Source organism: Neomonachus schauinslandi, chromosome 9 (genome assembly GCF_002201575.2).
Source record: "Neomonachus schauinslandi chromosome 9, ASM220157v2, whole genome shotgun sequence".
Lineage (NCBI taxonomy): Eukaryota > Metazoa > Chordata > Mammalia > Carnivora > Phocidae > Neomonachus > Neomonachus schauinslandi.
The window spans coordinates 2,086,051-2,098,839 of NC_058411.1; the positions used below are offsets into that span (position 1 = coordinate 2,086,051).

Sequence of the window (12,789 nt, forward strand, 5' to 3'; positions counted from 1 at the left end):
CTTACCCAAAATAATGAAAAAAAAGCAAGGAAGGAGGGAAAAATTACAACCAACTAAAGACAAAACCATGATAAAATTCTCCCTAGAAAACTGCTAGAATTCCAGTTATCCACAAGGATGCCTGAATAGTGGAAGACTTGTAACATCATTAGGATACTGAACTAGAACCCTCAGTAAACTTCTTTATATGCTAATTTTAGTTCTGAATACCAAATTTTAGTAACCCCTAACTTACTTATTAATGCCAAGTCCTTAGATATATGAAGAAATAAAAGTTTAAAGTAATGGATACAGTTTTATCCTCAGAAGAAAGGACTGGAATTTTTATCCATTCCAGGCCACCTTGAGTGCCATTAAGACTCACTCTGGCCTGCAGAACCACTTGTTAAGTACCATTTTTAGTGCAAGATAAAGTCCCTTCCTCCCCACCTCTCTCTCTCTGTCACACACACACACACACACGGACAGGACTTCAAAATTATGATGATATAAATGGAAAATAACCATTAAGAAAACATCAGGAATTTATATAGGGCAATACGCTTATAATATCTTACATGTGAAATGCTCTGAAGTTTACAAAGCTCTTTTAAGTGCATTATTTTATTAATACATCCATCCTGAGAAGATGAAATTATCTCTATTTTGAAGACCAGAAACCTGGGGTCAAGAAAGTTAACTGGAAAAAAAAAGAAAGTTAAGTAATTGGCTCAAGGTCAAGTTAGACATTTGATTACGTGGCAGACCCAGGATTTTAATTCAGATTTCCTGTTCCTAGTTCCTAGTCTCTAAAACCCCAACTACTATAGGCCAAATCTAGAAATCAAATGATGTAAAAGGCTTTGCAAGACTAAAAAGAACTAGAAGCACTTTATTATGAAGATCATTAATCATTCACGAATGCACCAGTGAAATACCTATGCCAAGGCCCTAACCTGAGCAATTAAATCTCTCTGGGCCAGTCATCAAGACATTGCAAAGAGGTCCAGGTGATTCTAACATGCAACAAGGTTGAGGACTTCTGATCTCCGTTAGATGATACAACTCACAACAGTGCATTACAACCATGTTTTCAACTATCATTTGTGTTTTTATATTTTCCTTTCATATGTATTAATCATCAGTCCTTAATTAGCCATAGTGACAGAGTTTAATAAAGCCAAAGTGCTGACTTTAAAGACCTCAGTACTAGCTATGAGAAAGGTATATAACTCTGCATAAGAGTAATTACACAAAAGTATTTCTGTCTTATGTTTAAAAACTCTGTTCTAGTCAATAGTCAGAATATTCAATTAAAATGTACAGCCTTCCATTTGTGCTATTAAGAACGTTTAAAAATCATTATCTTCATCTGAAGGAAAAAAAATCCAACAACTTTTCATATAATACTACACCTAAGTTGCATTCATCGAGAAATAGGAAGCTTATTGTACTAAACGTAATATATACAAATAGCAGTTGAGGTATTGGTGGGACCAATTAGATGGCAATTAGCACTGAAAATCATTTAAAAAAATACTGGATACCGAACCAATCTTACCTTTTGTAGACTTGTTGGATTCAACTGAGTTTTGTCAATTATTTTTATTGCAACCTAGAAAAAAATAAATTAATAAATATTTATAGATTTTATAAATTTGGTAACTATAGACTAACTGGTAATAGTTTTGTAAATGCCCAGACATGTGGGACATGAGAGAAACAGAGAGAGATTGATTATATAATGAAAACACTTCTAAAAACGTAGGACAAGGGGAGGGGGATGGGAGGATGGGTTAGCCTGGTGGTGGGTATTGAGGAGGGCACATTCTGCATGGAGCACTGGGTGTTATGCACAAACAATGAATCATGGAACACTTCATCTAAAACTAATGATGTAATGTATGGGGATTAACATAAGAATAAAATAAATAAATAAATAAATAAAATAAAAACGTAGGACAATGAAGATCTATTCCCTATTTGGCAATACTTAAATTTAAATTTTTTATTTATTTTTTTTTTTTAATTTTTAAATTTTAATCCAAGGGCAGGAGTGGTGGTGGTTGCACCATTCCTGGAAGTACTGCAATACCAGGTCAATGCACGGAGCGGACGGAGCAAGCTCCTATTCCATTTCCTAGTTCCCCAAATCCATTTAATGTATTGTCCTCAGAGAGAGGATGTATCAGATATTAAACTGAGAGGAACAGATACTACACTTGCTCTTAGTCAAAAGGCTGAGAAGCAATCCAATATTTTAATTTTATCTGACTCTGGGATCCAAGGGCAGTATGTACAGCTTTTACAGATTTATATAGCCCAGAATGCCTTGCTCAGAGTGTCTTGCACAGAGTAAGAGTTTGATAATTAAGTAAATATATGAACTAATAGGTTGGAGTTCAATCTAAAACTTTAAAAACATTTTATTAAAAAAAAAAATAGAAAAGATCTTTAGGTAGTTAAAGAAGGAAAAGGGACTAGTTCCACAGCAATCTGTAGGCCAAGTGAAACATGTACAGAGACAACAAATGGATTACCTGGTCACCTTTGTTCAAAAAGGGGTGAGTAAACCCCAAGCAGTCTTAACAAGCCACTAAGATACAGAAAGAAAGAACTATAGCTTCTAGTCATACAAACTTATCTTAAAAAAAAAATAAAAATCAGTTTTACTAATATTTACTAAGTGGACTTGCAGCAGCGTCCTTATCTGGTATGTTGTCCTTTCTAGAATAAAAGTGACTTCTAGGAACAAGGGACATCCAGAATGGGGGGAGAGGGTAACAACAGGGGATGAAAGGGAACATAAGTGAAGAAAGAGGCTTTGCCAGGAACTGGAGAACATAATGAACTCAGCTTTGCAACTGAGGTCCAGGACAACAAATGATCTAACCCCACACTGATGAGGCTGTATTCCTACTGTGCATCCTTCAGGACCAGATCCAATAAGAAGCACCACTGAAGAAAGGGAGTAAAAGTCTGGGGAAAGTGCTTGGAGATCCTCTATGTCAGTAGTACTCAAACTTTTTGGTTCCCTTTACACTCTTAAAGATTACTAATGATCCCAAATGTGGGTTATATCTATTAATATTTACCTTATTACAAATGAAAACTGAAAAATTGTAAAAATAAGTATTGAACATAGTAAGATTCATTTCAACATAATATTCAACAAATGGTGCTGGGAAAACTGGGTATCCACATGCAAAAGAATGAAACTGAACTCCTACCTAACATCATCTACAAAAATTACCGCAAAATGGACCAAACACCGAAATGTAAGATTTAAAACTAGTTTTAAATTTTAAATTTCTTCTAATGTTTTAGAAGAAAACATACAGTAAAAGCTTCACAGAACTGGACTGGGCAGTGATTTCTTAGATATGACACAAAAGGCACAGACAACAAAAGAAATAGCCAAATTAGACTTCACAAAAATTTTTAAATTCTGTGCATCAAAAGACAATATCGATAGAGTAAAAAGGCAACCCAGAGAATGGGGAAAATACTTACAAATCATAGATCTGAGAAGGGATTAATATCAAGAATATAGAGAGAACTCCTACAACTCAACGACAAAAAACCCAACTGAAAAATGGGCAAAGGACCTGAAGAGACATTTCCTCAAAGAAGATCTACAGTGGACTCCTGAACAATATGGGGGTAGGGGCACTGCCCCCTCGAAGTTGAAAATCCATGAATAACTTCTGATTCCCCCAAAACTTTACTAATAGCCTACTGTTGATGGGAAGCCTTACTGATAATACAGTTAACACATATTTTGTATGTTGTGTGTGTTCTTACAATAAAGTAAGCTAGAGAAAAGAAAATGTATTACAAAAATGATAAGAGAAAATATAGTACTCTACTGCATTTAAAGAAAAAAATCTACGTATAAGTAAACCTGCCCAATTCAAACCATGTAGTTCAAGGGTTAACTGTACAAACGACCAGTAAGCACATAAAAAAGATGCTCAACATCACTGATCATTAGGGAAATGCAAACCAAAACTCCAACATACCATTTCACACCCATCAAGATGGCTACTATAAAAAAACAAAACAGGGGCGCCTGGGTGGCTCAGTTGGTTAAGTGACTGCCTTCGGCTCAGGTCATGATCCTGGAGTCCCTGGATCGAGTCCCGCATTGGGCTCCCTGCTCGGCAGGGAGCCTGCTTCTCCCTCTGACCCTCCCCCCTCTCATGTGCTCTCTCTCTCTCATTCTGTCTCAAATAAATGAATAAAATCTTAAAAAAAAAAAAAAAACCTCCCAGAAAACAACAAGCAGTAAGGATGTAGGGAAACTGGAAACCTTGTGCACTGTTGGTAGGAATGTAAAATGGTACAGCTGCTGTGGAAAACAGTACAGAGTTCCTCAAAAAAATTAAAAATAGAATTACCATATGATCAAGCAATTCCATTTCTGGGTATGTACCCAGAAGAACCAAAAGCAGGGACTTAAATAGATGTTTGTACACCCCATTCATAGCAGCACTATTCACAATAGCTAAGATGTGGAAGTAACCCCAGCGTCCACAGAGCGATGAATGGATAAGCCTAATGTAGTGTCTCCATACAGTAGAATATTTTTCAGTCTTAAAAAGGGAGGAAATTCTGACACATGCTATAGCATGGATGAACCTTGAGGACACTATGTTAAATGAAACAAGCCAGACACAAAAGGACAGGTACTACATGATTCCACTTTATGAGGTTCCTAGAGAGTTCACATTCATAGAGACAGAAAGTAGAATGGGGGAAGGAAGGAATGGGGAATTAGTATTTATGGATACAGAGTTTCAGTTTTACAAGATGAAAATAGGTCTGGAGATGCATGATGGTAATGGTTGCACAATATAAATGTATTCAATACTACTGAAACGCACACTTAAAAATAGTTAAGAGTAATTTTATGTTATGTGTATTTTATCACAATAAACTGAAAAAAATAAGCCCATTACATGTTAATATAAATAACATTTTTATGAAATTCTCATATATCATATATTCAATCTGTTGTGATGTCACACGTCATATAGCCTCTGGAAAATTTTACTTTAGGTTCATGAAAGAGAATGGAAAAAGTACTGTCTTAATAATACTACAAAAATAGTACTGACTTTGCAGACCCTCTAAAAGGTTCTCCAGAGAGACCTCCAGGGGTCCCCATAGCTACTTCAAGAACTGCTGCACTTATTCATATTAACACTTAAAAAAACAACGACCCCTGCTTCACTTGGCCTAAAGCCTCCATCTGCCTAAGTTATCTATTACTTCCTATGAACCCACTGACCTCCAGAGGAACTAAAGACAGAAAAATGCTGCTAACATGGCACCCAGTGAACTTGACCCTGGAGCATAAGGACCCATCACCCCAGCCCACCCCAATTGGGGAGGAAAAAGAGATCAGAAATGCAGGAGGGGTAGAGAGTTAGCATGTGTGTGCCTGAAAAAAGCAAAGACAGAATTCTGATTTCATATTCGGAAAACACAAGTCTTGGTGGAAACCATAGCAAAAAAAAAAAAGCGAAAGGAAATGTCAGTGGCTGGAATATACAAACAATGACCTTGTTCACATCTCACCTGGGGACTGACGTCTTGTTATAGCCCCAACATACTACCAGGTACATAAGCGCTTCCTGAGCTTATGTGAGCCCTGACCACTCATACTCAGTAACCACACACGTGTTCGAGATGGAGACAGAAGAGTGAAGAAATAGGGTTTCTGGTGTTTTAACAGATATCATTTAAAATTTTAATTTAAATAAATAAAATTAAATAAATAATTTAAAAAATTACATTATTTCAGGGGTGCCTGGGTGGCTCAGTCGGTTAAGCATCTGCCTTTGGCTCAGGTCATGATCTCAGGGTCCTGGGATCAAGCCCTGCATCACACTGGGCTCCCTGGTTGGCAGGGCGTCTGCTTCTCTCTCTCCCGCTGCCCCTCCCTATGCTCATGCTCTCTCTCTCTTGCTCCCCCAAATAAATAAAATCTTTTTTAAAAATTATATTATTTCAAAGATTAATGGATTAATTTTCTTCAAACTGTACTTTCATAAGTAATTTTATGTGGTATCCATGGATCTCCCAATTTCCAAAGAAACCCCTTAGATACACTATTCCTTTCTGGCCACCATTCTGTTTTCTTCCTCCTTCTGATGGCCAGATCTATCAAATATTCTGCCTTTCTGGTTCTTCTTCCCTCTGATCCTCTGAGACCTGGTTTCTATTCTCATGACCAGACTCTTTTTTTTTTTTAAAGATTTTATTTATTTATTTATTTGGCAGAGAGAGAGAGCAGGAGAGCGGCAGAAGGAGAGGGAGTAACAGGCCCCCAGTCCAGCAGGGAGCCTGACGCGGGGCTCGATCCCAGGACCCTGGGATCATAACCTGAGCCAAAGGCAGTCACCTAACCAACTGAGCCACCCAGGCGCCCCTCTCATGACCAGAATCTTGATCACTAGCTTCTTCTGGCTCTGCTCGATATCTGCGTTCTATTTTACAGAAAAGATTCTATTCTTCAGCATTTTCTTTTTCAAATACTGCTATTCAAATAGTATTTAAAGCAAAAGCAGGAGCTCAAAATGTGTTTCATTCAGCTAAATCAAACTGCAGAAGAGAGTCATTTTATTAAAAGTAAGTGTCCTCTGAGTGAAACACTGCAATTTACAGTGATGTGAATCTGTGTGGCCATGAAGCCTGAGGGGGAAGCCTATAATCCCCTCTTCCTCCAGCTCCCTGCTGGGGTGACTCAACTACCAAAATAATCGTGGCCCAGAGCTGGCGCCTGGGGGAGAGCTCAGACCTCGAAGTCAGTAAGAGAGGAAGCAAGTGGGGGCATCACCAGGTACCTGAGAAAGATGGAGACTGGAGAGAAGACCACACACATGTTCCCACGGTTGTGGAGTTTTCTGGAGGTTTTTTTGGCGGGGGATGGGGCGTGCATAGCAAAAGCCAAGGGAGTTCACTGGGGAGAAAAGAGGACTGCCCCTGCCACTTGTGTGAAGTTCTGGGAAATTCCATTTATTCACCTTGATGCCAGAAACAAAGTGGAAAATTACAAAAGAGGGAAAAAGAGAGCTCATACACGAGAAGGGCTTCCCTCAGTATACGTCACCCTAGAGGGCCCAATAAACCTGTAGCAAACACCCACCAGAGAAATAAATACCCTTATCTTTCACTTCCTGTCAATTTTCTACTGGTCAAAGGTCCCAAAATCCTGCTCCCAACATGCATTAAAGCATCCACAAACACTAAAAGAGCAGTCAAAAAAAGATCCCAGGTCTTTAAGAGGATGCAGTAGCCTGGAAGGATGGATTATTAGCTCAGGCTGCGGTAACAAAAATACCATAGACTGAGTGGCTTAAATACTCAGAAAATAAATTTTCTCACAGACTGGAAGGCTGGAAGTCCAAGATCAGAATCTGACCAGCATGGTCAGTTCCTGGTGAGGCTTTTCCTCTTGGCTTGCAGATGGCCCCCTTCTCACCATGTCCTTACATGGTGGAGAGGGGGCAGCTTTCTGGTGTCTCTTCTTGTAAGGACACTAATCCTACTGGATCAAGACCCCACCTTTATGATCTAATTTAACCTATTTCCACAAAAGCCCTATCTCCAAATACATTGGGGGTTAGGGATTTAATATATGATTTTGAGAGACACCATTCAGTCCACAGCAATAACGACCAAGCTGAACAACTACAATAAGCGGCTACAAAATAAAACTTCAAATTAAAACATAACGCCCAACACATGGAAGAAACACAACATGGAAGAATGTCACAAACATAAAGTGCAGTAAAAGAGGCAGACACAAAATAATATATACTGTATGATTCCATTAGCACATTAAGGAAGACAAAAAATGATCTACGGTATTAGAAGTCAAGACAGTGGTTACCCTGGGGAGGAAGGACAGAGAAGTGAGTAGAAGAAGACAGAAGAGAAGCTTCTGGGGTTCAAGTCATAGTATAGTTTTGCCCTGGGTCATTGTTATGCAAATGTGTTTACTTTGTGTTAATTCATCAAGGTGTACACTTATGATCTGGGCACTTTTTCTGGATGTGTGTTATATTTCAATAAGGAGTTTATTAAAAAAAAAAAAATCAATCGTGACTCTAAATAACGATCATGAAAAGACAGCAGATAATGCCTAAAACCAAAAAATTAAATAAGAATAAGAGCATGCTGTGTATCAACTATACTTCAATAAAAAATGTTTTTAAAGAATAAAAGCATGTTGGGCGCCTGGGTGGCTCAGTCGTTAAACGTCTGCCTTCAGCTCAGATCATGATCCCAGGGTCCTGGGATCGAGCCCCGCATCGGGCTCCCTGCTCCGCGGGAAGCCTGCTTCTCCCTCTCCCACTCCTGCTTGTGTTCCCTCTCTCGCTGTGTCTCTCTCTGTCAAATAAATAAAACAAAATCTTTAAAAAAAAAAAAAAAAGAATAAAAGCATGTTAAAGATAGAAGTAAAACCTAAAGAATCAGTTTATATTGTACACCTGAAACTAATATAACACTGTATGTTAACTAACTGGAATTAAAATAAAAACAAACAAACAAAAAAAAAAAATAAAACAGTTTAAAAGACTGAAATTGGCCATCTTGGGAGATTAGGAAATGGGGGTGGGGGATCAAGGGACTCAGTTTTTAAACAAGCCTTGACTCTTTAAACTGCATAATTGAACTTGAATATAAATAACTAAGTGAAAAGGTTTCTCATAACCACAATGAGGGCATTTAGTTAAAGGCGGCATATTGATCCCATGCATTTCCCTCTTCTCCCACCTGCTGGTCCAATTAAAGAACAAAGACAGAATGACAAAGAGAATCGGAGAGGTGCCATCAGGAGAAAAGTGACTTTAAACAATTTCTGGAAGATAAAAATCTGAGGCCCACATAGCAGGGCACATAAAAGACTACAGTGTGCCCAAAGAAGGGTACAATCCAGGGAAACCTCACTGAGAAAATCACTTTGTGCTGTGTATGTGGCAACTTTCCTACTGACCACCAGGAAGCTAAGCCAGGCACATGACCAGCAGCCTCCACATACCATGTCCCATGTAGAGAGCTCTCAATTTGCTTCGTAGTGCTCCCCCTTGAAAACACTAATGGCGAATCAAAAATCATAGATATACAAGGAAAGCCTGTGATTTTTTGATACCCTTCTCCATATATCTGTTAGGGGAAAACACCAGATAATTTCTCTTTCAAAAACAGAGAGAGTTGTTTGTTGCTGGGTATGGTGATTATGTTCTACAAAGCCACTGTGAATACTGCTCCTAGAGGAAATACAGGGTTAGGTTCCTATGGGCCCCAGGTCATAAAAACTTTCATCAACTGATCAATACATAACCTTGTTTTATGTGTGTTTCTTTTTAAGCACATCTTATTTACTACATATCATTGATTCAGTAACATTGAACTGTCAGCCAGCAGCAGAGCCTAACTCATGTCTGAATGAAGCTTATCTAACAAATGTGTTTTCTCTATCAGGCACATCACAGCCTTTCACTTACAAACACTAGCTAGTACTTCAGCCCTACACTTGGGGGCCATTTTAAACAGCAAAATTGACAACAAAAAGCACAAAAATGCAAAAACCATGGAGTAAACAGACCACAAAGAGAGCATTTGTTGTGGTATGAAAGCTGAAACAAGGCAGAGCATCATCACCTTGTTGGATCTCAGCTGGGGATGCATACATTGGGCAATTCAAACTTTCTGATGCTTTGTGCATGTCCACAAATACTGCAAAAGCATCGCAAGTACTGATTCTGGAATTACAAACAAATTGTAGTGAGCAGATGAATCTGAAAATATGGAATTTGCAAGTGAGATCAACTGTATCTGTTCTAGAGATGGGTGATGGTGACGGTTGCACAACAATGCAAATGCACTTAAGGCCGCCAAACTGTACACTTAAAATGGTTAAAATGGTAAATTTCATGTTATGTATATTTTACCACAATAAAAAAAGTGTAACAGTTGTGTAAGTGAGTGATTTTTAATTTGTAGAAACTGGGTTCAGGTGAGGTTCTCTTTTTCTGCACACCAACTGTAAATACTCTACCTCCAGATTGTATTAAAAGCAAGATGAACATCTTTATACTTTTCAATTATATCTGTTAGTGGAATAGGAGCCTGTCTTTCACCCTTCTGCTCGCTCACTTCCAAATCTACTACTATTAATTTCCAAATGAAGCAAATTGTTCTGGGTATCAATACTTTTTGGCAGTCACTATAGTTGTTTTGAATAAACATTCCATTAATCATTGCCCCCTCTGCCACCAAAAATTACTACTTGCTGAGTTTTAGTAGAGTATCAAAGAACAATATTTGCAATTATCTGAAAAAGGGAATTAAGACACTCCTCTCTTTTCTAGTTATATTATCCGTGTGGGGTCAGATTTTCTTCATAAACTTCAACCAAGGGCACCTGGGTGGCTCAGTCAGTTAAACATCTGCCTTCGGCTCGGGTCATGATCCCAGGGTCCTGGGATCGAGCCCCTCATGGGCTCCCTGCTCAGTGGGGAGCCTGTTTCTCCCTCTTCTCCCTCTGCCCTTCCCCCCACTCGTGCTCGCTCGCTTGCTCTCTCTCAAATAAATAACTTTAAAAAAACTTTGACCAAAGCAGTATACTGACATAGATGCAGAAGAATATATGAAAACCCAGCAACCTTCTATTAAAACAGACACTAAAGATATTTGCAAAAAACTAAAACAATGTCACTCTTTTCGATAATTTGTTTTGTACAATAGGGGTTTTTTCCCCATGAAAATGTTATTTAGGGGCGCCTGGGTGGCTCAGTCGTTAAGCGTCTGCCTTCTGCTCAGGTCATGATCCCAGGGTCCTGGGATCAAGCCCCACATCGGGCTCCCTGCTCAGCGGGAGGCCTGCTTCACCCTCTCCCACTCCCCCTGCTTGTGTTCCCTCTCTCGCTGTCTCTCTGTCAAATAAATAAATGAAATCTTTAAAAAAAAAAGTTATTTAAATTAAATGTAAAAGGTCTGTTATTACTTTATTTTATTTTTTTAAAAGATTTTATTTATTTGTCAGAGAGAGAGAGAAAGAGAGCACAAGCAGGGGGAGCAGCAGGCAGAGGGAGAGGGAGAAGAAGGCTCCCCGCTGAGCAGGGAGCCCAGTGTAGGACTCGATCCCAGGACCCTGGGTTCAAGACCTGAGCCGAAGGCAGATGCTTAACCATGTGAGCCACCCAGGCATCCCTGTTATTACTTTAAATGAATTAATATATGTTTTAAATTTATTAGTGTTAACTTCTAGTATGGTAAATATCAGTCTATACCACCCATGTAAACAAAGGCTTTTGGGGAGTCCTCAATTTTTTTTATTTTTACTTTTATTTATTTATTTTATTTTATTATTTTTAAAGATTTTATTTATTTATTTGAGAGAGAGAGAGCTCATGAGAGGGTGGAGGGTCAGAGGGAGAAGCAGACTCCCTGCTGAGCAGGAAGCCCGATGCGGGACTCGATCCCGGGACTCCAGGATCATGACCCGAGCCGAAGGCAGTCGCCCAACCAACTGAGCCACCCAGGCGCCCCTTATTTATTTATTTTTAAAAGATTTTATTTATTTGAGAGAGAGAAAGAAAGGGGAGGGGTAGAGGGAGAAGCAGGCTCCCCGCTGAGCAGGGAGCCCAATGCGGGGCTCGATCCCAGGACCCTGGGATCATGACCTGAGCGGAAGGCAGACGCTTAACAGCTGAGCCACCCAGGCGCCCCGTCCTCATTTTTTTAAAAAAAGATTTTATTTACTTATTTGTCAGAGAGAGAGAGAGCGCACGCACAAGCAGGGGGAGTGGCAGGCAGAGGGAGAAGCAGGCTCCCTGCCGAGCAAGGAGCCGGATGTGGGATTCCATCCCTGGATCCTGGGATCATGACCTGAGCTGAAGGCAGACACTTAACCAACTGAGCCACCCAGGAATTCCGGGAGTCCTCAATTTTAAAAGTTTAAAATTGCATTCTGAGACACAAAGAACTTGGGAAATGTCGTTCTAATCAATGCAACCGCACACAACCACTAAACCTGGTACAATGACCATGAAGCTGCATGGAGAACTGCTCGGCATGAAATTCTGAGAGAGAAAAACCAGAATACAAAATTATGACCAAAAATATGATGAAAAAACATACATATGGAGAATATACAAAGATAAAAATGGTATTCAGAATATTTTAAGTGTGGGATTTTCTTCCTCTCTAGTCTCCAAACTCTCTGTGAAGATGATCTTCACACACAAAAAGTTGTTACTAAAATATAAAACCACTTATCTAGGGCGCCTGGGTGGCTCAGCTGTTTCTCTCCTGCTCACTCTCTAATAAATAAATAAATAATCTTAAAAAAAAAAAAAAAAACCACTTATCTAAAGTCCCAAGAAGTTGAGCACACCCGGAATGAAGAACTACAGTTTTTCATTCTTACAATCAACAACAAATGGTGAATGAGGTGCCAGATCTAACCCTTCCCCTTCCTGCTCTCTGGTGCCTCCTTCAGCGCCGGAGACAGGACACAGATGCAAGCAGGTTAAGAGCTCACTTCCAGTGAAGTGTGGAGGACAGACAGTAAAAGCATACAGGCATAACAGCACAGTTAATAATTTGTTTTGTACAATAGGGGTTTTTTCCTCATAAAAACAAGACAACAGTGGGGAAACTAGTTCAGTAATTTTCTGAAAGAGAGCAGAGAAAACCATCACCAGAAACAACATGATTTGCCCAGCATAACTCGGGAAGGGCTCCAAACTTGGGAGGTTGGGAGGCACCAAAGGCAACAGTGGAGCTACTGGG

General features: G+C 39.4%; 1 protein-coding gene and 1 non-coding gene across 7 annotated transcripts in view; both read right to left on the bottom strand.

Moving 5' to 3' along the window:
* Positions 1-12,789, bottom strand: part of MARK3 (microtubule affinity regulating kinase 3) — a 120,964-nt gene that overhangs the window by 69,501 nt on the left and 38,674 nt on the right. For all 6 annotated transcript variants that reach the window (XM_021679867.2, XM_021679866.2, XM_021679865.2 and 3 more), the window contains exon 3: positions 1,541-1,594. In XM_021679867.2, coding sequence (XP_021535542.1) covers positions 1,541-1,594 — 54 coding nt within the window. The remainder of the gene's footprint in view (positions 1-1,540; positions 1,595-12,789) is intronic.
* On the bottom strand, positions 2,041-2,231 carry LOC123325962. Its single transcript, XR_006540794.1, has one exon. It is a non-coding gene; the product is annotated as a U2 spliceosomal RNA (small nuclear RNA).